The sequence below is a fragment of the Procambarus clarkii genome, chromosome 56, assembly GCF_040958095.1.
Source record: "Procambarus clarkii isolate CNS0578487 chromosome 56, FALCON_Pclarkii_2.0, whole genome shotgun sequence".
Taxonomy (NCBI): Eukaryota; Metazoa; Arthropoda; class Malacostraca; order Decapoda; family Cambaridae; genus Procambarus; species Procambarus clarkii.
Window position 1 is genome coordinate 26,998,900 of NC_091205.1, and position 26,945 is coordinate 27,025,844.

A 26,945-nucleotide genomic window follows, 5' to 3' on the forward strand; every position below is an offset into this window, starting at 1 on the left:
GAAACTTGGATCTGAACTTTGTACGGTAACTGATAAGTGGTTCAGAAAGTTCAAAGTGGATTTGGGGTCCACCCCTTGATCCAGTTACATGACATAAAAAATTATAATACAGTTAAACGCCAGGGACAGTAACTTCACTAATATTCATTTATATTTGTATTCATTTATATACGTACATATTCATTTATATACGTACCATAAACATGCCCATATACGTGCCATACACATACTCATATAAGTACCAAACAAATGCCCACATACGTGCCATACACATGCCCAAATAAGTAACATACATATGCCCATAGAGGTACCATACTAAAGCTTTTATAAGTAACATACATATGCCCAAGTAAGTACCATACCTCTGCCCTTATAAGTACAAAATATATGTCCTTATACGTATCATACATATGCCCTTATAATTACAATACTTATTCCATTAAAAGTACCATTCATGTGCCAATTTAAGTACCATACATATGCCTATATAAGTAGCATACATATTCCCATATACGTTCCATGCATAGTAGTCTCTAAGAATATGAGGAATATAGATATAATACTATTTTGAGTATCCATTTATTATTTAGCTCATTATAATTATTATTATATTTTTTACAACTCATTTTCCTTTGTAATTTGTTGAGAAAACACGATGAAAAGTTTGATATTTGAGGTGGCTGTATCTCAGTAAATATGGCTGTATAGGCCTTAATATTTAAAATTAGCAAAGAAAGACTTAACAGAAAGAAATGTAAATTGTTGTGGTAAACACAATGGTACCATTTTCAAAGCGATTCTATGGCTGGTTTTGATTTTGAGTTTTGAGAAAAATGACGATTTCGGCCGGGCTCGTGTTCTTCGCAGGCGGCGGACTGTACCCCATGTTTGTCTTCATCCTCTGGTCAAGTTTTTATTACTTGATTTAATCATTGTCTATCTTCTGTATCTATAAAACAAGTATGACTGTCTGTGTAAGGTAGAAGGCAAGAAGAAACTTGGAACTGAACTTTGTACGGTAACTGATAAGTGGTTCGGAGAGTTCAAAGTGGATTTGGGGTCCACCCCTTGATCCAGTTACATGACATAAAAAATTATAATACAGTTAAACGCCAGGGACAGTAACTTCACTAATATTCATTTACATTCGTATTCATTTATATACGTACATATTCATTTATATACGTACCATAAACATGCCCATATACGTGCCATACACATGCCCATATAAGTACCATACACATACCCATATAAGTACCAAACAAATGCCCACATACGTGCCATACACATGCCCAAATAAGTAACATACATATGCCCATAGAGGTACCATACAAAAGTTTTTATAAGTAACATACATATGCCCAAGTAAGTACCATACCTCTGCCATTATAATTACAAAATATATGTCCTTATACGTATCATACATATGCTCTTATAATTACAATACATATTTCATTAAAAGTACCATTCATGTGCCAATTTAAGTACCATACATATGCCTATATAAGTAGCATACATATTCCCATATACGTTCCATGCATAGTAATCTCTAAGAATATGAGGAATATAGATATAATATTATTTTGAGTATCCATTTATTATTTAGCTCATTATAATTATTATTATATTTTTTACAACTCATTTTCCTTAGTAATTTGTTGAGAAAACACGATGATATGTTTGATATTTGAGGTGGCTGTATCTCAGTAAATATGGCTGTATAGGCCTTAATATTTAAAATTAGCAAAGAAAGACTTAACAGAAAGAAACGTAAATTGTTGTGGTAAACACAATGGTACCATTTTCAAAGCGATTCTATGGCTGGTTTTGATTTTGAGTTTTGAGAAAAATGACGATTTCGGCCGGGCTCGTGTTCTTCGCAGGCGGCGGACTGTGTACCCCATGTTTGTCTTCATCCTCTGGTCAAGTTTTTATTACTTGATTTAATCATTGTCTATCTTCTGTATCTATAAAACAAGTATGACTGTCTGTGTACGGTAGAAGGCAAGAAGAAACTTGGAACTGAATTTTGTACGGTAACTGATAAGTGGTTCAGAAAGTTCAAAGTGGATTTGGGGTCCACCCCTTGATCCAGTTACATGACATGAAAAATTATAATACAGTTAAACGCCAGGGACAGTAACTTCACTAATATTCATTTATATTTGTATTCATTTATATACGTACATATTCATTTATATACGTACCATAAACATGCCCATATACGTGCCATACACATACTCATATAAGTACCAAACAAATGCCCACATACGTGCCATACACATGCCCAAATAAGTAACATACATATGCCCATAGAGGTACCATACAAAGGCTTTTATAAGTAACATACATATGCCCAAGTAAGTACCATACCTCTGCCCTTATAAGTACAAAATATATGTCCTTATACGTATCATACATATGCCCTTATAATTACAATACTTATTCCATTAAAAGTACCATTCATGTGCCAATTTAAGTACCATACATATGCCTATATAAGTAGCATACATATTCCCATATACGTTCCATGCATAGTAGTCTCTAAGAATATGAGGAATATAGATATAATACTATTTTGAGTATCCATTTATTATTTAGCTCATTATAATTATTATTATATTTTTTACAACTCATTTTCCTTTGTAATTTGTTGAGAAAACACGATGAAAAGTTTGATATTTGAGGTGGCTGTATCTCAGTAAATATGGCTGTATAGGCCTTAATATTTAAAATTAGCAAAGAAAGACTTAATAGAAAGAAATGTAAATTGTTGTGGTAAACACAATGGTACCATTTTCAAAGCGATTCTATGGCTGGTTTTGATTTTGAGTTTTGAGAAAAATGACGATTTCGGCCGGGCTTGTGTTCTTCGCAGGCGGCGGACTGTACCCCATGTTTGTCTTCATCCTCTGGTCAAGTTTTTATTACTTGATTTTATCATTGTCTATCTTCTGTATCTATAAAACAAGTATGACTGTCTGTGTAAGGTAGAAGGCAAGAAGAAACTTGGAACTGAAACGGTACGGTACGGTAACTGATAAGTGGTTCGGAGAGTTCAAAGTGGATTTGGCGTCCACCCCTTGATCCAGTTACATGACATAAAAAATTATAATACAGTTAAACGCCAGGGACAGTAACTTCACTAATATTCATTTATATTCGTATTCATTTATATACGTACATATTCATTTATATACGTACCATAAACATGCCCATATACGTGCCATACACATGCCCATATAAGTACCATACACATACCCATATAAGTACCAAACAAATGCCCACATACGTGCCATACACATGCCCAAATAAGTAACATACATATGCCCATAGAGGTACCATACAAAAGTTTTTATAAGTAACATACATATGCCCAAGTAAGTACCATACCTCTCCCATTATAATTACAAAATATATGTCCTTATACGTATCATACATATGCTCTTATAATTACAATACATATTTCATTAAAAGTACCATTCATGTGCCAATTTAAGTACCATACATATGCCTATATAAGTAGCATACATATTCCCATATACGTTCCATGCATAGTAATCTCTAAGAATATGAGGAATATAGATATAATATTATTTTGAGTATCCATTTATTATTTAGCTCATTATAATTATTATTATATTTTTTACAACTCATTTTCCTTAGTAATTTGTTGAGAAAACACGATGATATGTTTGATATTTGAGGTGGCTGTATCTCAGTAAATATGGCTGTATAGGCCTTAATATTTAAAATTAGCAAAGAAAGACTTAACAGAAAGAAACGTAAATTGTTGTGGTAAACACAATGGTACCATTTTCAAAGCGATTCTATGGCTGGTTTTGATTTTGAGTTTTGAGAAAAATGACGATTTCGGCCGGGCTCGTGTTCTTCGCAGGCGGCGGACTGTGTACCCCATGTTTGTCTTCATCCTCTGGTCAAGTTTTTATTACTTGATTTAATCATTGTCTATCTTCTGTATCTATAAAACAAGTATGACTGTCTGTGTAAGGTAGAAGGCAAGAAGAAACTTGGAACTGAACTTTGTACGGTAACTGATAAGTGGTTCAGAAAGTTCAAAGTGGATTTGGGGTCCACCCCTTGATCCAGTTACATGACATAAAAAATTATAATACAGTTAAACGCCAGGGACAGTAACTTCACTAATATTCATTTATATTTGTATTCATTTATATACGTACATATTCATTTATATACGTACCATAAATATGCCCATATACGTGCCATACACATACTCATATAAGTACCAAACAAATGCCCACATACGTGCCATACACATGCCCAAATAAGTAACATACATATGCCCATAGAGGTACCATACAAAAGCTTTTATAAGTAACATACATATGCCCAAGTAAGTACCATACCTCTGCCCTTATAAGTACAAAATATATGTCCTTATACGTATCATACATATGCCCTTATAATTACAATACTTATTCCATTAAAAGTACCATTCATGTGCCAATTTAAGTACCATACATATGCCTATATAAGTAGCATACATATTACCATATACGTTCCATGCATAGTAGTCTCTAAGAATATGAGGAATATAGATATAATACTATTTTGAGTATCCATTTATTATTTAGCTCATTATAATTATTATTATATTTTTTACAACTCATTTTCCTTTGTAATTTGTTGAGAAAACACGATGAAAAGTTTGATATTTGAGGTGGCTGTATCTCAGTAAATATGGCTGTATAGGCCTTAATATTTAAAATTAGCAAAGAAAGACATAACAGAAAGAAATGTAAATTGTTGTGGTAAACACAATGGTACCATTTTCAAAGCGATTCTATGGCTGGTTTTGATTTTGAGTTTTGAGAAAAATGACGATTTCGGCCGGGCTCGTGTTCTTCGCAGGAGGCGGACTGTGTACCCCATGTTTGTCTTCATCCTCTGGTCAAGTTTTTATTACTTGATTTAATCATTGTCTATCTTCTGTATCTATAAAACAAGTATGACTGTCTGTGTAAGGTAGAAGGCAAGAAGAAACTTGGAACTGAACTTTGTACGGTAACTGATAAGTGGTTCGGAGAGTTCAAAGTGGATTTGGGGTCCACCCCTTGATCCAGTTACATGACATAAAAAATTTTAATACAGTTAAACGCCAGGGACAGTAACTTCACTAATATTCATTTACATTCGTATTCATTTATATACGTACATATTCATTTATATACGTACCATAAACATGCCCATATACGTGCCATACACATGCCCATATAAGTACCATACACATACCCATATAAGTACCAAACAAATGCCCACATACGTGCCATACACATGCCCAAATAAGTAACATACATATGCCCATAGAGGTACCATACAAAAGTTTTTATAAGTAACATACATATGCCCAAGTAAGTACCATACCTCTGCCATTATAATTACAAAATATATGTCCTTATACGTATCATACATATGCTCTTATAATTACAATACATATTTCATTAAAAGTACCATTCATGTGCCAATTTAAGTACCATACATATGCCTATATAAGTAGCATACATATTCCCATATACGTTCCATGCATAGTAATCTCTAAGAATATGAGGAATATAGATATAATATTATTTTGAGTATCCATTTATTATTTAGCTCATTATAATTATTATTATATTTTTTACAACTCATTTTCCTTAGTAATTTGTTGAGAAAACACGATGATATGTTTGATATTTGAGGTGGCTGTATCTCAGTAAATATGGCTGTATAGGCCTTAATATTTAAAATTAGCAAAGAAAGACTTAACAGAAAGAAACGTAAATTGTTGTGGTAAACACAATGGTACCATTTTCAAAGCGATTCTATGGCTGGTTTTGATTTTGAGTTTTGAGAAAAATGACGATTTCGGCCGGGCTCGTGTTCTTCGCAGGCGGCGGACTGTGTACCCCATGTTTGTCTTCATCCTCTGGTCAAGTTTTTATTACTTGATTTAATCATTGTTTATCTTCTGTATCTATAAAACAAGTATGACTGTCTGTGTAAGGTAGAAGGCAAGAAGAAACTTGGAACTGAACTTTGTACGGTAACTGATAAGTGGTTCGGAGAGTTCAAAGTGGATTTGGGGTCCACCCCTTGATCCAGTTACATGACATAAAAAATTTTAATACAGTTAAACGCCAGGGACAGTAACTTCACTAATATTCATTTACATTCGTATTCATTTATATACGTACATATTCATTTATATACGTACCATAAACATGCCCATATACGTGCCATACACATGCCCATATAAGTACCACACACATACCCATATAAGTACCAAACAAATGCCCACATACGTGCCATACACATGCCCAAATAAGTAACATACATATGCCCATAGAGGTACCATACAAAAGTTTTTATAAGTAACATACATATGCCCAAGTAAGTACCATACCTCTGCCATTATAATTACAAAATATATGTCCTTATACGTATCATACATATGCTCTTATAATTACAATACATATTTCATTAAAAGTACCATTCATGTGCCAATTTAAGTACCATACATATGCCTATATAAGTAGCATACATATTCCCATATACGTTCCATGCATAGTAATCTCTAAGAATATGAGGAATATAGATATAATATTATTTTGAGTATCCATTTATTATTTAGCTCATTATAATTATTATTATATTTTTTACAACTCATTTTCCTTAGTAATTTGTTGAGAAAACACGATGATATGTTTGATATTTGAGGTGGCTGTATCTCAGTAAATATGGCTGTATAGGCCTTAATATTTAAAATTAGCAAAGAAAGACTTAACAGAAAGAAACGTAAATTGTTGTGGTAAACACAATGGTACCATTTTCAAAGCGATTCTATGGCTGGTTTTGATTTTGAGTTTTGAGAAAAATGACGATTTCGGCCGGGCTCGTGTTCTTCGCAGGCGGCGGACTGTGTACCCCATGTTTGTCTTCATCCTCTGGTCAAGTTTTTATTACTTGATTTAATCATTGTCTATCTTCTGTATCTATAAAACAAGTATGACTGTCTGTGTACGGTAGAAGGCAAGAAGAAACTTGGAACTGAATTTTGTACGGTAACTGATAAGTGGTTCAGAAAGTTCAAAGTGGATTTGGGGTCCACCCCTTGATCCAGTTACATGACATGAAAAATTATAATACAGTTAAACGCCAGGGACAGTAACTTCACTAATATTCATTTATATTTGTATTCATTTATATACGTACATATTCATTTATATACGTACCATAAACATGCCCATATACGTGCCATACACATACTCATATAAGTACCAAACAAATGCCCACATACGTGCCATACACATGCCCAAATAAGTAACATACATATGCCCATAGAGGTACCATACAAAGGCTTTTATAAGTAACATACATATGCCCAAGTAAGTACCATACCTCTGCCCTTATAAGTACAAAATATATGTCCTTATACGTATCATACATATGCCCTTATAATTACAATACTTATTCCATTAAAAGTACCATTCATGTGCCAATTTAAGTACCATACATATGCCTATATAAGTAGCATACATATTCCCATATACGTTCCATGCATAGTAGTCTCTAAGAATATGAGGAATATAGATATAATACTATTTTGAGTATCCATTTATTATTTAGCTCATTATAATTATTATTATATTTTTTACAACTCATTTTCCTTTGTAATTTGTTGAGAAAACACGATGAAAAGTTTGATATTTGAGGTGGCTGTATCTCAGTAAATATGGCTGTATAGGCCTTAATATTTAAAATTAGCAAAGAAAGACTTAACAGAAAGAAATGTAAATTGTTGTGGTAAACACAATGGTACCATTTTCAAAGCGATTCTATGGCTGGTTTTGATTTTGAGTTTTGAGAAAAATGACGATTTCGGCCGGGCTTGTGTTCTTCGCAGGCGGCGGACTGTACCCCATGTTTGTCTTCATCCTCTGGTCAAGTTTTTATTACTTGATTTTATCATTGTCTATCTTCTGTATCTATAAAACAAGTATGACTGTCTGTGTAAGGTAGAAGGCAAGAAGAAACTTGGAACTGAAACGGTACGGTACGGTAACTGATAAGTGGTTCGGAGAGTTCAAAGTGGATTTGGGGTCCACCCCTTGATCCAGTTACATGACATAAAAAATTATAATACAGTTAAACGCCAGGGACAGTAACTTCACTAATATTCATTTATATTCGTATTCATTTATATACGTACATATTCATTTATATACGTACCATAAACATGCCCATATACGTGCCATACACATGCCCATATAAGTACCATACACATACCCATATAAGTACCAAACAAATGCCCACATACGTGCCATACACATGCCCAAATAAGTAACATACATATGCCCATAGAGGTACCATACAAAAGTTTTTATAAGTAACATACATATGCCCAAGTAAGTACCATACCTCTGCCATTATAATTACAAAATATATGTCCTTATACGTATCATACATATGCTCTTATAATTACAATACATATTTCATTAAAAGTACCATTCATGTGCCAATTTAAGTACCATACATATGCCTATATAAGTAGCATACATATTCCCATATACGTTCCATGCATAGTAATCTCTAAGAATATGAGGAATATAGATATAATATTATTTTGAGTATCCATTTATTATTTAGCTCATTATAATTATTATTATATTTTTTACAACTCATTTTCCTTAGTAATTTGTTGAGAAAACACGATGATATGTTTGATATTTGAGGTGGCTGTATCTCAGTAAATATGGCTGTATAGGCCTTAATATTTAAAATTAGCAAAGAAAGACTTAACAGAAAGAAACGTAAATTGTTGTGGTAAACACAATGGTACCATTTTCAAAGCGATTCTATGGCTGGTTTTGATTTTGAGTTTTGAGAAAAATGACGATTTCGGCCGGGCTCGTGTTCTTCGCAGGCGGCGGACTGTGTACCCCATGTTTGTCTTCATCCTCTGGTCAAGTTTTTATTACTTGATTTAATCATTGTCTATCTTCTGTATCTATAAAACAAGTATGACTGTCTGCGTAAGGTAGAAGGCAAGAAGAAACTTGGAACTGAACTTTGTACGGTAACTGATAAGTGGTTCAGAAAGTTCAAAGTGGATTTGGGGTCCACCCCTTGATCCAGTTACATGACATAAAAAATTATAATACAGTTAAACGCCAGGGACAGTAACTTCACTAATATTCATTTATATTTGTATTCATTTATATACGTACATATTCATTTATATACGTACCATAAATATGCCCATATACGTGCCATACACATACTCATATAAGTACCAAACAAATGCCCACATACGTGCCATACACATGCCCAAATAAGTAACATACATATGCCCATAGAGGTACCATACAAAAGCTTTTATAAGTAACATACATATGCCCAAGTAAGTACCATACCTCTGCCCTTATAAGTACAAAATATATGTCCTTATACGTATCATACATATGCCCTTATAATTACAATACTTATTCCATTAAAAGTACCATTCATGTGCCAATTTAAGTACCATACATATGCCTATATAAGTAGCATACATATTACCATATACGTTCCATGCATAGTAGTCTCTAAGAATATGAGGAATATAGATATAATACTATTTTGAGTATCCATTTATTATTTAGCTCATTATAATTATTATTATATTTTTTACAACTCATTTTCCTTTGTAATTTGTTGAGAAAACACGATGAAAAGTTTGATATTTGAGGTGGCTGTATCTCAGTAAATATGGCTGTATAGGCCTTAATATTTAAAATTAGCAAAGAAAGACTTAACAGAAAGAAATGTAAATTGTTGTGGTAAACACAATGGTACCATTTTCAAAGCGATTCTATGGCTGGTTTTGATTTTGAGTTTTGAGAAAAATGACGATTTCGGCCGGGCTCGTGTTCTTCGCAGGCGGCGGACTGTACCCCATGTTTGTCTTCATCCTCTGGTCAAGTTTTTATTACTTGATTTAATCATTGTCTATCTTCTGTATCTATAAAACAAGTATGACTGTCTGTGTAAGGTAGAAGGCAAGAAGAAACTTGGAACTGAACTTTGTACGGTAAATGATAAGTGGTTCGGAAAGTTCAAAGTGGATTTGGGGTCCACCCCTTGATCCAGTTACATGACATAAAAAATTATAATACAGTTAAACGCCAGGGACAGTAACTTCACTAATATTCATTTATATTCGTATTCATTTATATACGTACATATTCATTTATATACGTACCATAAACATGCCCATATACGTGCCATACACATGCCCATATAAGTACCATACACATACCCATATAAGTACCAAACAAATGCCCACATACGTGCCATACACATGCCCAAATAAGTAACATACATATGCCCATAGAGGTACCATACAAAAGCTTTTATAAGTAACATACATATGCCCAAGTAAGTACCATACCTCTGCCCTTATAAGTACAAAATATATGTCCTTATACGTATCATACATATGCCCTTATAATTACAATACATATTCCATTAAAAGTACCATTCATGTGCCAATTTAAGTACCATACATATGCCTATATAAGTAGCATACATATTCCCATATACGTTCCATGCATAGTAATCTCTAAGAATATGAGGAATATAGATATAATATTATTTTGAGTATCCATTTATTATTTAGCTCATTATAATTATTATTATATTTTTTACAACTCATTTTCCTTTGTAATTTGTTGAGAAAACACGATGATATGTTTGATATTTGAGGTCCCTTTATCTCAGTAAATATAGCAGTATAGGCCTTAATATTTAAAATTAGCAAAGAAAGACTTAATAGAAAGAAATGTAAATTGTTGTGGTAAACACAATGGTAACATTTTCAAAACGATTCTATGGCTGGTTTTGATTTTGAGTTTTGAGAAAATTGACGATTTCGGCCGGGCTCGTGTTCTTCGCAGGCGGCGGACTGTACCCCATGTTTGTCTTCATCCTCTGGTCGATGAGCAAAAGTGCTTGGACCAGGATCCAAGAAGGAAAACTACTGTAATATAACCATGAGGGCAGCGCGTGCCCATGTTGATATGTTATAGCATTACGAAGGAACAGAATGCACCATATTTAACGAAAATTAGCATTTTGTAAGGTTCAACTAGATGTGTTAAATATAATCCTACATACAGACAGTAAGCCACACTGACGTGACTTGATCATCGTCCAGGATCGTCCAGGACGAAACGAAATTTCGTCCCTTCCATTATTTTCAGGTGTAGATTGGATCCCTTATAATATTATATATTATAAATACTTGAACAGGTATATATTTATGCGAAGTAATAAGACTAATATATTTTGAGAGTATAATACTCATAACCCATCCTAAATAACCAACCAAACCTAACCTTGTCCTAACTACACACAAAGCCATTGAACCACTCTAGTCTTATTCGAAGTATAACCAATTAATTCGTCTGATCTTTTGTTGTTATTGCAACAAGAAAAGCTTTGGTTGTGTTTCAGGTGGTGAAGATGGTGTTTAACATGAGTCGGTGGCCCGTGGCTCCGCCAAGAGCCGGCACGGACTCAAACCCTTCCAACTTTTACGTTATGATCTACAGAGGTCACTTCCAGACAGCTCAGGTGAAGTCTGGCTTATCGACGGTGTTGACCAAACCACATACTAGAAAGTGAGGGGACGACGACGACGTTACGGCCCGTCCTGGACCATTCTCAAATCGATTGTGAGAACATTTACAATCGACTTGAGAATGGGAGGATAGACAGAAACGTCGTCATCCCTTCACTTATTGGTGTGTGGTTTGGTCAACATATTTCAGCCACGTTATTGTGACTCCTCGTCTGCTTATGGACCGTGTTTGTAATAACATTTCTGCAGGTTTATCTGATTGTAATACCCTATTTTAGTGCCATCAGGGACTCTACTAATGTTATTCTTCACTCATATATTTAAATTATTGATGTATATTGTAATCTTTGACTTTGTATATCACTGTGATTTGGAGAAATGGGTTACATTTCTCACTGTAAACATCTCACATGTCTCACAACCTCTATACATTCTCTTTTTTATGTACAACCATCAGTAGCATTGAGGATCAAAGTTTTTTCTGGAATATTTGCAATTACATTTTTTGTATTATTGCTTTTTCACCAACTGGACATTTTTCATTTGAACTGACTCAACACAAGCACTTTCAAAATACTAATTATTTAGGATAATAACATTCATTGTAAATGTTAAAAAATTTATCTAAATACGATAAAAATTCACCTCAGAATCGTTCCTTCTCTCTCTCTCTCTCTCTCTTTCTCTCTCTCTCTCTCTCTCACACTATCTCTGAAGAGTTACTGAATGAATCTCAGTATCCGACATAACTCTCTCACTCACGCTCAAGACCTCACACAAGTTCACAAATATCAACGAACAATGTGAACAAAACATAAGTCGCGTGTCTTCAACGGCAGCTGTAACACTGTGGTGTTCCTTGGTCAAGTGATCTACCGAATAGTCTTGGAGAGGAGGAGGAGGAAGGCCAGGAAGCGATACCCAACAAACAGGGCGCATAGAGCACCGATGTCCATCCCGAAATGTTTCTGGAAAATAGAAAAATAAAGTGTATTTAGTGTGTGTGTATTTAGGTATTATTAGTTATCTCTTAGGATCATACTCATATTGGTTATGTATATTTGTGAATATATATATATATATATATATATATATATATATATATATATATATATATATATATATATATATATATATATATATATACACACACACACAGTAAGGAAGGAGAATCACAAATTTAATGAGAACTGTTAATATTGTAATACGTTTAAGCTTTGCGAAACACAATTTAAAATTAAAGTTTTCTCCTTAAACCATATGAAACTAAATGTTTAAGTAGACAAGGAAAATATGAAATCATAGAATTATTTTCAATCTTAACACCTTTCTAAGTCATTCAACCATTATTTCAGAGAACTAACCAAAATCAAATAACCATCCTAAACAACCCACAACTATCCTAAATATTTCAATCATACAACTTTCCCAGCTCCAATGATCATCCAAACTCATCCCACCATTTACCAACCTCATCAAAACCGAGTGTGGCGATGATATCGGATCCTATTTCAAACTCAGAAGAGCAGTTGCCACTGATGGTCTCGTTGGTGCAGAACATCGTGTTCTTCCACTGGTTGATGCTCAGGGCCTCGTAACTGTACTGGAACCAGGACAGGTAACTCATCCAGTCCAGGTACACGGGAACCGTCCTGTGGGGGAAAATGATGTACATTCTCCAGTATGCAGATGCAATGTTGAAGTGATGAGCATGATGATGCATGATGATGATGACCCACAATAGACTGGAGAATGGTCCAGGACGGACCGAAACGTCGTCGTCCCTTTACTTTCTAGTGTGTGGTCTGGTCAACATATTTCAGCCACGTTATTGTGACTCCTCGTCCGCAATGCATGATATGTGATGAAATAATGATTATGAAATTTAATGATGAGGGTCATGTTAGAATGATGATTAGAATGATTATATGGATAGTGTATTTGGTGATGAAAATAATGTTATGTTGAAGATAACAAAGATTGTTTTTGTTCAGTTTATTTGGGTTTTAATAAACATAATATAAAATCATATTAATAATATATAATATTACTGTTATATTAATTATTATTATCACATAGGCAATTATTTTTTGCCGGTTGTATTTATTTTAATTCTATATGTTTATATCCAACTCTCTCTCTCTCTCTCTCTCTCATATGTTTTCTGCTATGAAGACTTTATTCAGAAGAGAGCTCACACACACACACACACACACACTCACACACACACACACACACACACACACACACACACACACACACACACACACACACACACACACACATACACATGCACACACACACACACACACACACTACTGACCCTGGCTTCATGTAGAACCCGCCGAAGAGCAAGAGAGGGAAGGTGAGAGGTGTAGAGAGGACAAGCGCCGTCTGGTAGTTCTTGGCCATACAGGAGATCATGTAACCTGCACCCACAGCCAGATGGATCAGTTGTAGAACATCATAAATCGAATAGTTAATATGAAGAAAGCAGTTATTGTAAAGTGTTGATCACCAGGAGAGTTGTGATCATAAAGGGAACTTTATTAGACAACAGACAGCTATATCACAACGAATGAGAACAGGAAACGGAGATATGGACTCGTTATTCGTTACTTACCGTACGAAATTGCTACGTTCGCCACCAGAACCATGATCAACATCGTTGTGAAGAAGTTCTCAACATCAGCCCTGTTTTGCCAGGTAAAAAAAATAATACATTATATATATATATATATTTATATATGGCACAACTCTCCTAAACACGAGAGTTAAGTATACAACTTTAGAACACTTTCCCACCAGGAGACTCGAACCCTAGCCAGCACAGAAGCCTTCCAGCAACTGGCATAACAGGTACGCCTTAACCCTCTCCACCACCCACTCAGACCCTTAAAGAGATGGTAATTTCGGAGTATTTAAATACACCAAAGATCATCACCTCCCAAGAGCACTAGAGCAAGTGAGGGGTCATTTAGACGTTAATTTCATCAAGTCCCTGTTGATATGGGAAGACACAGTGTCTATGCTTAAGGCACAACTCTCCTAAACACGAGAGTTAAGTATACAACTTTAGAACACTTTCCCACCAGGAGACTCGAACCCTAGCCAGCACAGAAGCCTTCCAGCAACTGGAAGGGGTCTAAATGACCCCTCACTTGCTCTAGTGCTCTTGGGAGGTGATGATCTTTGGTGTATTTAAATACTCCGAAATTACCATCTCTTTAAGGGTCTGAGTGGGTGGTGGAGAGGGTTAAGGCGTACCTGTTATGCCAGTTGCTGGAAGGCTTCTGTGCTGGCTAGGGTTCGAGTCTCCTGGTGGGAAAGTGTTCTAAAGTTGTATATTTATATATATATAATGATATATATAATTATATATATACAATTGGACCCCACAAAAATAGTTTGTAAATATATATATATATATATATATATATATATATATATATATATATATATATATATATATATATATATACATTATATATATATATATTTATATATATATTTATATATATTTATATATATTATATATATATATATATGTATATATATATATATATATATATATATATATATATATATATATATATATATATATATAACTGAAAACTCACACCCCAGAAGTGACTCGAACCCATACTCCCAGAAGCAACGCATCTGGTATGTACAAGACGCCTTAATCCACTTGACCATCACGACCGGACAAAATGAGGTGATAGCCGAGGCTATTTGAACCACCCCACCGCCGGCACTCGGATAGTTATCTTGGGCATAGCATTTTACCAAATCACCTCATTCTTTGGGGCAACACGTGAGGAACACAAAGAATGAGGTGATTTGGTAAAATGCTATGCCCAAGATAACTATCCGAGTGCCGGCGGTGGGGTGGTTCAAATAGCCTCGGCTATCACCTCATTTTGTCCGGTCGTGATGGTCAAGTGGATTAAGGCGTCTTGTACATACCAGATGCGTTGCTTCTGGGAGTATGGGTTCGAGTCACTTCTGGGGTGTGAGTTTTCAGTTGCATATGTCCTGGGGACCATTCAGGCTTGTTCGCATATATATATATATTTATATATATTTACAAACTATTTTTATGGGGTCCAATTGTTCATTTCAGTACGTTAGACCCCCATAGTTCCTAAAGGTACTAAATCATTTAAGGATGCTCTTGATATAGATCTCCCCCCCCCTCCCCCTATCCCTCCTCATCTCTCCTCATCACTCATGCTTCTCACCTGAGTCCCACCATATAGTAAGCAATAGATATGAAGCCGACGGGGCTTATGATGAATATGGGCAGCTCAACGAGGTTCCTGGTCAGGAAGAAGATGTCAGTGCGATAGAGTCCGTTCCAGTGCTCCCGAAGGAAGAGCGGCATTACCCCGGAGAAGGTCTGTGGGAAGAATAAGAGAATAGGGAGATTGAAAGGAAAGAGAACAATGAAGAGGAAGACGGAGCGAAATTAGAAGACTTTGATGAGGAGGAGGACGATTAGGATATGGATAAGGAGGGTTTGAAGACATTCAGAGCTCGCGAAATTGGAGAACACAGAACGAAAGATTTATCCTACAATGCAGATTTATCCTACAATGCAGATATCCTACAATGCAGATAAGTGTGAAAAAATTTTGGGCTTATGATAATTAATGATGCTAACATATATTACAATGCAGATAAAATTAATAACAGAAATGTAAACACAAATTATACACAAGCAACACTCCAAATAACGTTAATAATAAATACTAATAATAATAATAATAAGTCGAAAATGAAACTGAGATGTTTGCGTTATCAATTAATTGCAGTTTCAGTATGATAAGCTTGGAAGCTGGAAGTGGAAGTATTGGAGGAGGTCATCTGGAAGATGTTGTGTGGTGATGTTGGAGAAAGACAGCTGGAAGAGTATTGTTCCGTAGGTAAATGGCTGTTCAAAGCCATCTACGAAAGTTAAGTAGTGTGAAGAGCTGACTGACACTGTCTTAATGTTCCTGATCCTTAATGTTGATGTCAAGAGAGACATTCACATATTACAATGAAGACCTAATAAGAACATCATCTACTTCGACTTCGCATCTACAACACAAACACATCATAGAGAACAACACGATAATGAAGTACGATGTTGTAGACTGACCGTAACGACGGGGAACATGTTGGAGAACGTCATATTGGTGAGGAACACGAAGAGAACACCGCTGATGTTCTGTACAGATGTGAGCGAAATGCCATCTTTGTCCAGGTCGAAGAAGATCAAGCCGAACACGATGGAGAAAAACTGAAATACAGAAAATAGCGTTAGAAATTGTCTGGTTTTAGTATAAGTTGATATTCGTTAATAGTACAGAAGGAACCACTCACCAACGACTGCGCGATTTTAGTAATCACTAGAGTGAGGTCTCTGGAGAGTTCTACGAAGCTTCTCCTCATCATAGCGGCGAACTGGTTGCCCCAGGAGGCACGGTAAGGGCTCTTGGGTAACTTGATGTGGGCCAAGGGGTCTCCGTGGACAGGTTCCTTTAAGACCTCCTTGATCTTCTCATCCATCTCCTGGCCTTCACCGTCTCTGTGTAGCGGTGGACACATGTGGTAAGCCTTGTGAGGTTGTGGGTTGGTGGGGTGGAGTTGGTATGATTATGAATGTGTGTGTGTATGAATGTTACACACGTAGTAATAAATCAATGTCAACAATAAATATATGCATACATTTTATATATGGATATGCAGCATTCATAAATGTATCTCAGTATGTATGAGTGATCTTTCACAATAAGGAACTTGCCAAGCATAAATGCTTCTCTTAGTGCACATTTAGTGTATGTGAGCACGAATTGTTTCGAAAGTTCGATACTGACTTACCGTAATCCTGCCAATAAACGAACGAACTGAGTCACGAAAGAACGAGCGAAAAGAATTATAAACACACCCACTGACACACGGATGAGCAGACGAACGAAACGGGCAAGCAACACACGAACAGATTCATGAGTAGACGAATGGAAAGGGAAAGAACGACGGGTTGAGAAAACTAACAGTTGCGAGTCAGGATGTCCTTAAAGCACACACACACAATAGGGAGATCCTGCAGCCCCTCAGCACTCACCTGTAGGAGTCGCAGACGTGAGTGATAAACTGCCGGCACTCCTCCTCAATGCCTGTCCGGACAGCGAGGGCGTAGATGAAATGGTCTCCCGGATTGTAGTTTTCAGGGCAAGGGCGCTCCATCCTGGAGTATAAGGAAGGCAGGGCTGAGGATAAACTCAGTTAGTTCTGGAAACTCCAACTCCACGACAATAACTTGTTATGAACGAATACTCGAGAGGTCAACACGACACATTACAATGTTCCGAGCTCAAAATGGCTACTCTCTCTCCTTCCCTCCCGCATCGGGTTTTCTCCAGATGCGTTTTTATCAAGAAGTGGAAAGAGGGTTTATATTTAATTTGTTTTAGGACTGATAATTAAGTTCGATCCAGGAAAATGTGTTTTTTTATGATGTTTGGAGTCCAGAGACGGATGTTTTAAGAAGAATTTACATTATTATTAACTGGTGAATTTAATGGCGACGTGGCAATGATATTCCCCGTTTTTTTCCGAGGAAAATTCCACTGTAATCTCGTTTTCTTTGAATGAATTTGTTAGTACAAAATCAGCAGCAATATTTACTGCATATTGAATTAAACTTTAGTAAATGATGTCGCTTTTTCCGACACTTGGCGTCTAATGAGTGAGAACTGACCTGGTGAAGAAGGAGTGGGCCTGGTCGACCGTGCCGGAGAAGGCGACTCGGCCCTCGGCCATGACCAGGAGGCGGTCGAAGAGGGCGAAGACCTCTGAGCTGGGCTGGTGAATGGTGGCAATGACCGTCTTGCCCAAGCTAGTGAGCCGCTTCATGGCCCCGACCACACTCTGGGCCATGAAGGAGTCGAGGCCGGAGGTGGGCTCGTCACACAGCAGCAGGAGAGGGTTGGTGATCATCTGATCCACCAACCAACCATCCGTCACCAAGGAACACAAGTGGATCATTTTGTCCAGTAAAAATCCAAGAGACACAGAAACATACATACAGCGCTATTTCTAAGGCACTCGAACGTGACTGTCAAACTCAACATTTAACAGAAATGACTAGTGAAGTATCAGTCATTGTTTTACATCATTCGTTTGTTTTCATGTTATAAATTCACAATGTTAATTAAATTTGTCTGGTCTGTGTAACTGATTATTACGCCTTTATAATTATTGGTGGAGATAATCACTCTTGTGAAATGACAGCAAATAATCCAAACACTTCTAAACCATTCAGTTGTGCTATACAGTCTCCTAGTTTTGGTGCCTTCTTTTTATAATTACTTCTAAACCAATCAATCCTATCCACGCATTCCTTGAAATAAATTAAAATTTATTAAAATCATATAAAAATGGTTCCCCTTATTTAAATGCAACCTGATTAAAACCCAGCAGTTACCAGCTTCACAATTCAATCACAGCCTTTTCCTGCTTTCAAGACTGATCATACATTCTCTTCGTTTGGTCGTGAATACCAGCATTATCCTCACTTTAATAAGACTATCAAAATCCTCAGATTAGGCAAAATTGTAATTATTTTTGTCAATAAAGATGTTAATAATTCGTTTGGTCCAAACACCAACACCTTCACCCAAACACTTCCTTTCGAATCCAAAGACGAGGGATTCGTCTTTGGATTCGGCAACACACCTCACAGGCAAAGGCGAGTCTTTTCTTCTCTCCGCCAGAGATTCCCTTAATGCGTCCTGGGATGCCGATCCTCGTGTTGGCGCACTTGTTCAGGCCCAGCTGTGGAGATGCCCACACCTTTAATAACTCTCGTAGAATTTAATAATCATTAGAGTTGTAATTTATCTTAAACTGAGGAGCTTACACACACATACTGTGTGTATGTACTTACCTAGTTCACAACTAGGTGAACTAGGTGAGTACATTCACAAACACACATACACACAAATGGGTCTGTACATCAGCTGTTTGACATTATATTGACGGGATCACAAACCAGAAGCTTAACCCGGGCAATTAGGTGTGCACACATATATTGAGAAACGCAAAGCCGAGGTCCAGAAGCAAATAGAGGATGGGAAAGACCATTGGGAGGGTCAAGGGGGAGAATTGTGGAGCAAAACGGACAAGGAATATACACCGGTGAGACACCTTAGATAAAATGTTGACCCAAGTAAGTCAAAACATCACGAGTGAGATAAGAAAAGAAATGATTCAACACAAGAAAAATAATAAATGTGCTCGAATAAGTTAATGTTATCAAAGAAGGAGATAAAAAAAACTTAAATATAATCCATTCAGGTCCAGAGCTTGACAGCCAAGTTTAGGTAGCTGGAAATCTGGAAATCAAACAATGGATAAGCTCTTTGTTTTAAGGAAAGACTTCACTTGTGAGAATGTTATATAAAACATTATCCTGGAGTCAGCTAACTACTGCAAGCAGTCACTTTCTAGGACGCAATAACTATCACTAGTCAACTAATACAGTGAAAATAGGCAATCCCTGTAGTAGGAATTAAGTAATACTAAGGAACCAAGCAGTAGAAAGGGTAGAAAAATAAATGTCAGTGGCAAGTATGAAGAAAGAGACACAAATACTAGAGTCAGAAAACAGTGAAGAAAATTTTTTTAATTTCAGGCCACCACAGGATGGAATGAAATCAGTTGATTAATACCGTGATCACAAACGAGATCCCAAAAAACAGTCCTAGGAAAACAAACTATTCTAATTTCAACATTACAAAGAGAAACGTTTTTCTCAACAAGAGAATGACATAGGAGGAGATACCCACAATAGCGGAAGCAAGAGACATGAGAAGAGGAAAAAGAGAAGGGAACCAACGTCTTTAAGCTTAATAGTGCGAGAGGAGAGTTGGGAAGCCCTCGTCCATCAGCCCAATAATCAAGAAGCATAAACCAATCCCTTGATGACATCAACTCTTGTTGATGTCATACTCTTGTACCCTCACAGAAACAAAGCTATTATAACTCTCAAACAATTAAGTGTGCCTTCAGGACTACCATAAAATAACAAAGAACAGTAGAGGAGATGTAGCAGCGCTGCTGATCACAGGATACCATAAATTAGACGTCTCAAAGGTTATATATCAGGTCCCATAACAGTAATTCCTCACAGACTAGACATAACTCACAGTTGTGTCTAGTCAAGATACTCACTTCCTTCATGACTTCTTTCACGCGTTGCAGCCTATCCTTCTGTGAGACCTCCTTGCCAATCCTCAGTTGAGCCTGTGACCAGCCACACACACAGGAGAGACAGTTAAGATTCATCATATGGCTAACAAATATTGCATTTTTTTATTGTATTCATGAATAAAGAGAATTATAAAAGGTTACAATATTTTGCAGACCGTAATATGCTCTAAGAATGTGTGTATATCAAACTTTGGTTCTCTGTATGATGTGTGTATGTATGAGCTATTTGTATGAGTGCGCGTGCTGCTTGTGAGTGCGTGCGCTACTTGCGTGTGCGTGTGACATGCGCTACTTGCGTGTGACGTGCGCTACTTGCATTGAAGTGGAGCTGCTCCTTAACGGTGAAGACGCCAGTAAAGAGATCTTCCTGTTGGACGTACGCCGAGACGCCAGCGATAGTACGCATGTCCACCGGCTTACCGTTGATGTGAATGTCGCCTGAGACCTCCAGCTTCGTCGTCCTAGGCACAACGAATGAGAAGCATGCGTTGATGACGGAGGCACGTGCGGTAATGAATGAGAAACATGCGTTGAAGAATAAGACACGCGTTTTAATGTATAAATGAATGAGGCATTGATGAATACGTCACCCGTTTTAACGATATAATTAATGAGAGGCAGGTTTAATAAATGACACACAGTATTGATGAATGAGACACATTCATTGATGAATAAGACACAGGTTTTGGTGATGAAGACTCAAGTGTTTATGATATCCTTGATACAGTGATGAAATATGTCAGAAAGTTATACCAAGTCAGATGTTACCTTGTTTTGGACTTCAAGAGAAAGGACTTAACCTGAAAATGAGGACAGAGTAGAGACGGGTATTTAGGTGTAGTGAGGACAAGAATGATCGATTTTTAACTGAAGGTGAAGATTGAGAGAGTATATACCTGAAGATTTACAGGGCTGAGAGAGAGAATATACACTTGAAGATAGAGATATGGCTAAGATATTAGCCACGAACATTATGAAGGAAGCCACTACCTGAAGACGTGACTGGTGAGAAGAGAAGGTTGGTAGAGTGAGACGACCTACCTGAAGGTGAGGACGTTGAGGAGTGTGGTCTTCCCTGCTCCTGACGAGCCCATGATAGCCAGCAGCTGCCCGCCCTCACACATCCCTGAGACTGTGATATCCAACAAATAACAACCCTCTTCCACCAAAGCTTAATTACTATTTAAAAAAAGAAGATATTCGTCATTTATTTATGTAAGATATTTGATTAGCAATTGAAAAATTTCGTAAAAGGTGTATTGTACAATCAATACCTGTGTGTGTTTTTTACGTCATGCATGTGTTCTATCCTGGTATGGATATTAATTCATGTGCAGTAGTTCGAAATTAGTTTTGATAAATGTATGTTGTAAGTTGAGAAACGTATATTCGTTATAATATAAACAAACATGCAATAATAGGGGTAATACGATTTTCTAGATCAAAAATGAAATTTTGTCCATTTAAGTTAATTGCATCTCATTAAATGTAACTAAACCATCTAAACTAATCTTGGATTAACTTGCAGCAAAAGCAAACGAGAGCAGTTAATGTAACAAATGCTTTTTTTTTTACTGTTTCTGCACACTGTTAGTCTTACAAATACTGAACACGCAAAGCTGTGCTTGTTGTACTGAATTGAAATCTGACCTAATTAAGAATATAATGGATTGAAAAACATTAACTGCTCATGTCAACTCATATTCAGCTTTAATATAAGCAAACTATTTACTCCAGATGTTAAATAAATATGAAGTCAGTGTTAAATGCATTTGTAAAGTAATTACCCAATCAATTGTATATATGTACATTTTTTAATGTGATTATTTTCCCGAACATAAAACGGAGAGTTGATGACAGACTTGGACACTCACCGTCCTTCAGGATATGAGTCTTGGGCGACTTCTTGATGAAGCCTTTGCCCGGGGCGAAGACATTGAGATTGCGCCACGCGTAGGTCACCCCCGCAGCAGGATCGAAGCCGTTCGCAACCACGCCCTTCTCTCCCAGGTCGATCTCCTCCATTGTCTAGCGAGAGAAACCCCAGTTGAAAGGCAAAGCGGAGAAGAAACGAAGTAGATCGCGACCTCGAGAAACTCCGTGACAAGGACGACACAGAGGCGGGTTAGTCGTAACTTGAAACAGTACTAGATGACAATAATGGACACAATGGACACTAGACTTCTCTTATGGTAAACGAGAAGTTAAAAGAAGCCCAAAGGAGATGAAAGAGATATAACTACATTCATATATAGGGTCGGGAGTCATTGCACTAGTTGACTGACAGCTAAAAGGCTGGTCCAGGAGCAGGAGCTCAGGTATTCGCCACCACAGCTGAATATACATAAACACAACCCTACACACACACACACACGCACGCACGTGTGGTGCTGAAACCAAAGGATACATATCTTTTTCACTCAACAAACGCTAATGGGTGATCACATACACAAATATAGCAATAACATGTACTTTCACTGCCCTTTAAGCGTATTAACCCCAAACATGCTGCTGGTATTTTCCTGTTGCACGTGTTAACCCCACATATTTGGGTGTAACACCAACCAATCATGTCACACATGTTGTAAGCATCCTCAACGAATCATGTTACAATAACAAGGTCAGACTTGCGTCAAAATAATCAAGTGATAACCTCATGTGTGGATAACATTGTGATAGGATTCACGGTGATAACCACGGTGAGTATCATATTGACTCCCCCCCCCTCTCGTTATCTCTCCCCTAATCATCACCACCACCAACATCATCATCACCACCACCATCATCACCTTCATCACCATCACCACTCAACCAACCACTAACACTCTATGTCTCTATGTAACTTAATGTGGAAAAATTCTTAAGAGTTAAGAGACAGTTCTATCACTGTTGTTCTAGTAATGTTCATGTGGTTTATGTGGGATGACATATTGCCCAAATCCTAGCCATTAACCTCAAGTTTACATATTCCAGACATTGTAAACATTTTATGTACGCTTAAACTGCCTTCTCATACCTGCTTCTCTTATGGCTGTGTACCGTCATCTTAGCTTCTGTCAAGTCCTTCAATCATAACCCGAGCAACTTTTAGTACAAACTTGAGGCAATAAGACCTGTAACTTTTATACCAGAAATGTAAATCACTGAGCCTATATTAAATTAGATTTCAGTACCTGAACCCATTATGTGACTGTACCCTTCAAGCTAATTTAAGCTAAATAAGAACAAGTTGCGAACAGACCGATGATGGGACAAGTTTATGAGCTCTAAATCTAACCTATCAGTGGTTAACTTGTTAAACTAAACGCATTCGTGCACCATAATCACGTCAGTGAAGATTTCATCATAGTCTGCCATATAACGAGAAAAAATACCGTTTTCTCTTTTGTAACGTAAGTGCTAAATAAAGAATGTTCAAGCTCCTTAACTATGATATTTATTCGTCTATCACACCATAAAATATTTTTAACAACAACTTAGTAGGATTGGCACTGTGTCACCAGAGAAAGTCACATCTTCGGAACGTATATAATTTTTGTCTCTACGTGTAATTTTTGTTTTTAAACAAATCATCAAACCGGGATATAAATGAGTTGACATAATCTTGGATTAGCCTGAGAAGAATAACGCACCAATAACTCTACCAAACTGTAGATCTGAGATAAAGTAAAATCTCCACCACCTATTCCATTTATAATTATACTCTGATGCAAGAAGAGCCACGCAGCTATGAATCCTCGAATGAAATCAACAGACTCCTATACATGTTACTACTGGTCGAGTCAGACTCGATATACGCATCTCAAGAAGCTTGCATTACCTACCAATGGTTCCTATACCCCACACTAATGGGTATAGGATGAGTATGGGATGCACTGCCGCTCAGGGAATTGGTATGAGGTACACTACAGCTCACGGGAAGAGTTTGAGATACAAGCTAAATGAACTAGACGAACAATGCTATTCTGACACGCGAGAGAGATAGAGAGAATACAAACGAATTCAAGAGCAGCATTAAAGTCGAGTAGACCAAAACAAAGTCTTGCCCCAATACACACACGGAGAACCAACTCACCTGTGATCGCCGCTTGAACTTCAGCCCTTGGACTGATGTCATCTTGAGCACCACGATATTTCCAACTCAATACTCACTCTTATCTATATACCTTCTTACGAAAGTAATCTTTAAGAGTTAGGGAATATTGGCTTTCTGTCGGGCAGCTATGAGGCTTGTTGTGTTTTTGGTCTTAACTGGCCGTGCTATCTTGGAGGATTGCAGGCTTATCAGCGTAATCAGTGATAGCTTACAGCGATATCAAAGGGAGTTGCTGGAGGTTATATGTAGTGTGGTTGATTAGGTTATATTACCAGAGTTAAAGGTGTTAGTGGGAAACGTGTTTCATATGTTCGTTTGTGGTTTGTTCGTTGTTTAGGTCGTGTTGTAAATGAGGGAAGATGGCCGGGTTGTTTGGTAAGCATTATTGATTTGACTGGGAGATGCGTTAATTGTTTTCTAAATTTATTCTTTTATAATTTTTTTTTAGTTATTTGATTCATTCATTGTTTTATGACATAACTGTTTTATGAATTAACTGTTTGATGTGGTAATTGTTTTAAGATTGAAGTGTTTTATGAATTAATCGCTTTATGAGGTAACTGTTCTACGAGTTAATTGTTTCATAAGTTTATTGTTTCATGAGCTTCATTATTTTCTATATTTCTGCTCAACCTGAACAAAATATTTACCAAGGCATATTATTATCTTAAAAAATTATTATTTACCCCATTGTTAATGGGTATTAGAGAGTGTTAGCCGGAACTCCTTCCAGGAAGTGACCATCCCACAAAATCATGCAAATGATAGTTGGACCACAAATTCGTTCCTGGGATTATATAGGTCAGTTCAACACTCGAGGGAAGGTCGGGGTCTTACAACCAAGGGTTACATGAACTGGCAAAAAGATAAAATAGATGGTTCAGGTTCTCTCCAAGAGTTACAGCTCTGTACTACATATTCAGGCCTGGGGTGACTACTCTACTACTACTTTCCCATCTTTTCTACTCTCCTTCTCTCCCATTCTCTCCTCCTCTCCGCTCATTTTCCTCCTCCCCCATTATCTCCTGCTCCTTCTTGACGGCACTCCGCCCTTCAGACCCTCACGTACGCCTTTATCTACCGTAACAGCTCCTCGGGGTATACGACAACCCACTGTTATTGGCGCTAAAATCATCATGACATAGTACCTCTACTCTGAGGTTACCATTGACGTCAGGGCATTCCAAATGGGTTTTTATTATACCCCTAAACAAATTATGGATGCTAATCGCGGGGAATACGCGCCCAAATAATACGAAGTAGCGTCCACTCATCCTTGGGACAAGTGATGGATTGGTCACACGTGTCTATCAGGACGATAGTAGTGTTTCCTGGTTAAATGCCCTTAAGGTGTATTACTTCTACTAAGGTGTATACTAGAGTATCACTTACTCTAGTATGCAAATTAACATAAGCGCTTTCAAATTCCGGTTATTGCTCAGCCAGTCAATAACACATACTCGGAGAGAACATTGAGAAGAAAAAGCTGAGATCTGCGAATAGAGAAAGAGAAGGGTAGCCAAACCAGTTGGACCATCAGAGGGTCCCAAAGAAGCCAAAGTCGGCCTTCGTTGTACTGATTAGTCCAAGTGGAGGATCAAACTGCTTCTATATGTCTTCCGTGGTACCTCTTTTTGTCCTCTTGTCCTACTCTAAGGGTGTGTAAAGGTATTTTAAGAGCTGCCAGAACGGGTATTCCGTTTTCCTTTTCGTTCTCTTCCGTTTTCCTTTTCGTTCTCTTCTGGATATTATTTGCCTTTTTTCCTGGACAGAACAATAACAAGACAGCCTCCAACGCGACGAGTGAAATTCCTTGCATGCTGCCGGTGCTGTGAAGCATGTTAATGTGATAACAAATTCGTTATTGTCTATATACATCTTTTTTAACAGATAAATTAGCTGATTATTCACTATTATCTTGCACAGACCTACGTTCTAATGGTGAAC

General features: G+C 37.0%; 1 protein-coding gene across 1 annotated transcript; it reads right to left on the minus strand.

Annotated features, from left to right (window-relative positions):
- Nucleotides 1-12,243: 12,243 nt before the first annotated feature.
- LOC138353134 (protein white-like) lies at nucleotides 12,244-25,137 on the minus strand. Its single transcript, XM_069305969.1, has 15 exons — nucleotides 24,978-25,137; nucleotides 22,777-22,930; nucleotides 21,944-22,034; nucleotides 21,219-21,363; nucleotides 20,864-20,935; nucleotides 19,367-19,465; nucleotides 18,390-18,628; nucleotides 17,754-17,876; nucleotides 17,012-17,216; nucleotides 16,788-16,928; nucleotides 15,886-16,043; nucleotides 14,265-14,335; nucleotides 13,965-14,070; nucleotides 13,113-13,293; nucleotides 12,244-12,609 (listed from the first exon to the last, which is right to left on the minus strand). The coding sequence occupies exons 1-15, from the start codon at nucleotides 25,017-25,019 to the stop codon at nucleotides 12,514-12,516; spliced, it is 1,923 nt and encodes a 640-aa protein (XP_069162070.1). The 5' UTR covers nucleotides 25,020-25,137; the 3' UTR covers nucleotides 12,244-12,513.
- Nucleotides 25,138-26,945: the final 1,808 nt, after the last annotated feature.

Bases quoted from the DNA above. Each gene is read 5' to 3' on its own strand.
- LOC138353134 (XM_069305969.1), bottom strand. From the start codon at position 25,019: ATGACATCAGTCCAAGGGCTGAAGTTCAAGCGGCGATCACAG. The intron at 21,364-21,943 runs GTAGGTCGTCTC...CGTTGTGCCTAG, and splicing joins CTCAACGTCCTCACCTTCAG to GACGACGAAGCTGGAGGTCT. The intron at 14,336-15,885 runs GTGAGAAGCATG...CTGGCAAAACAG, and splicing joins TACTATATGGTGGGACTCAG to GGCTGATGTTGAGAACTTCT.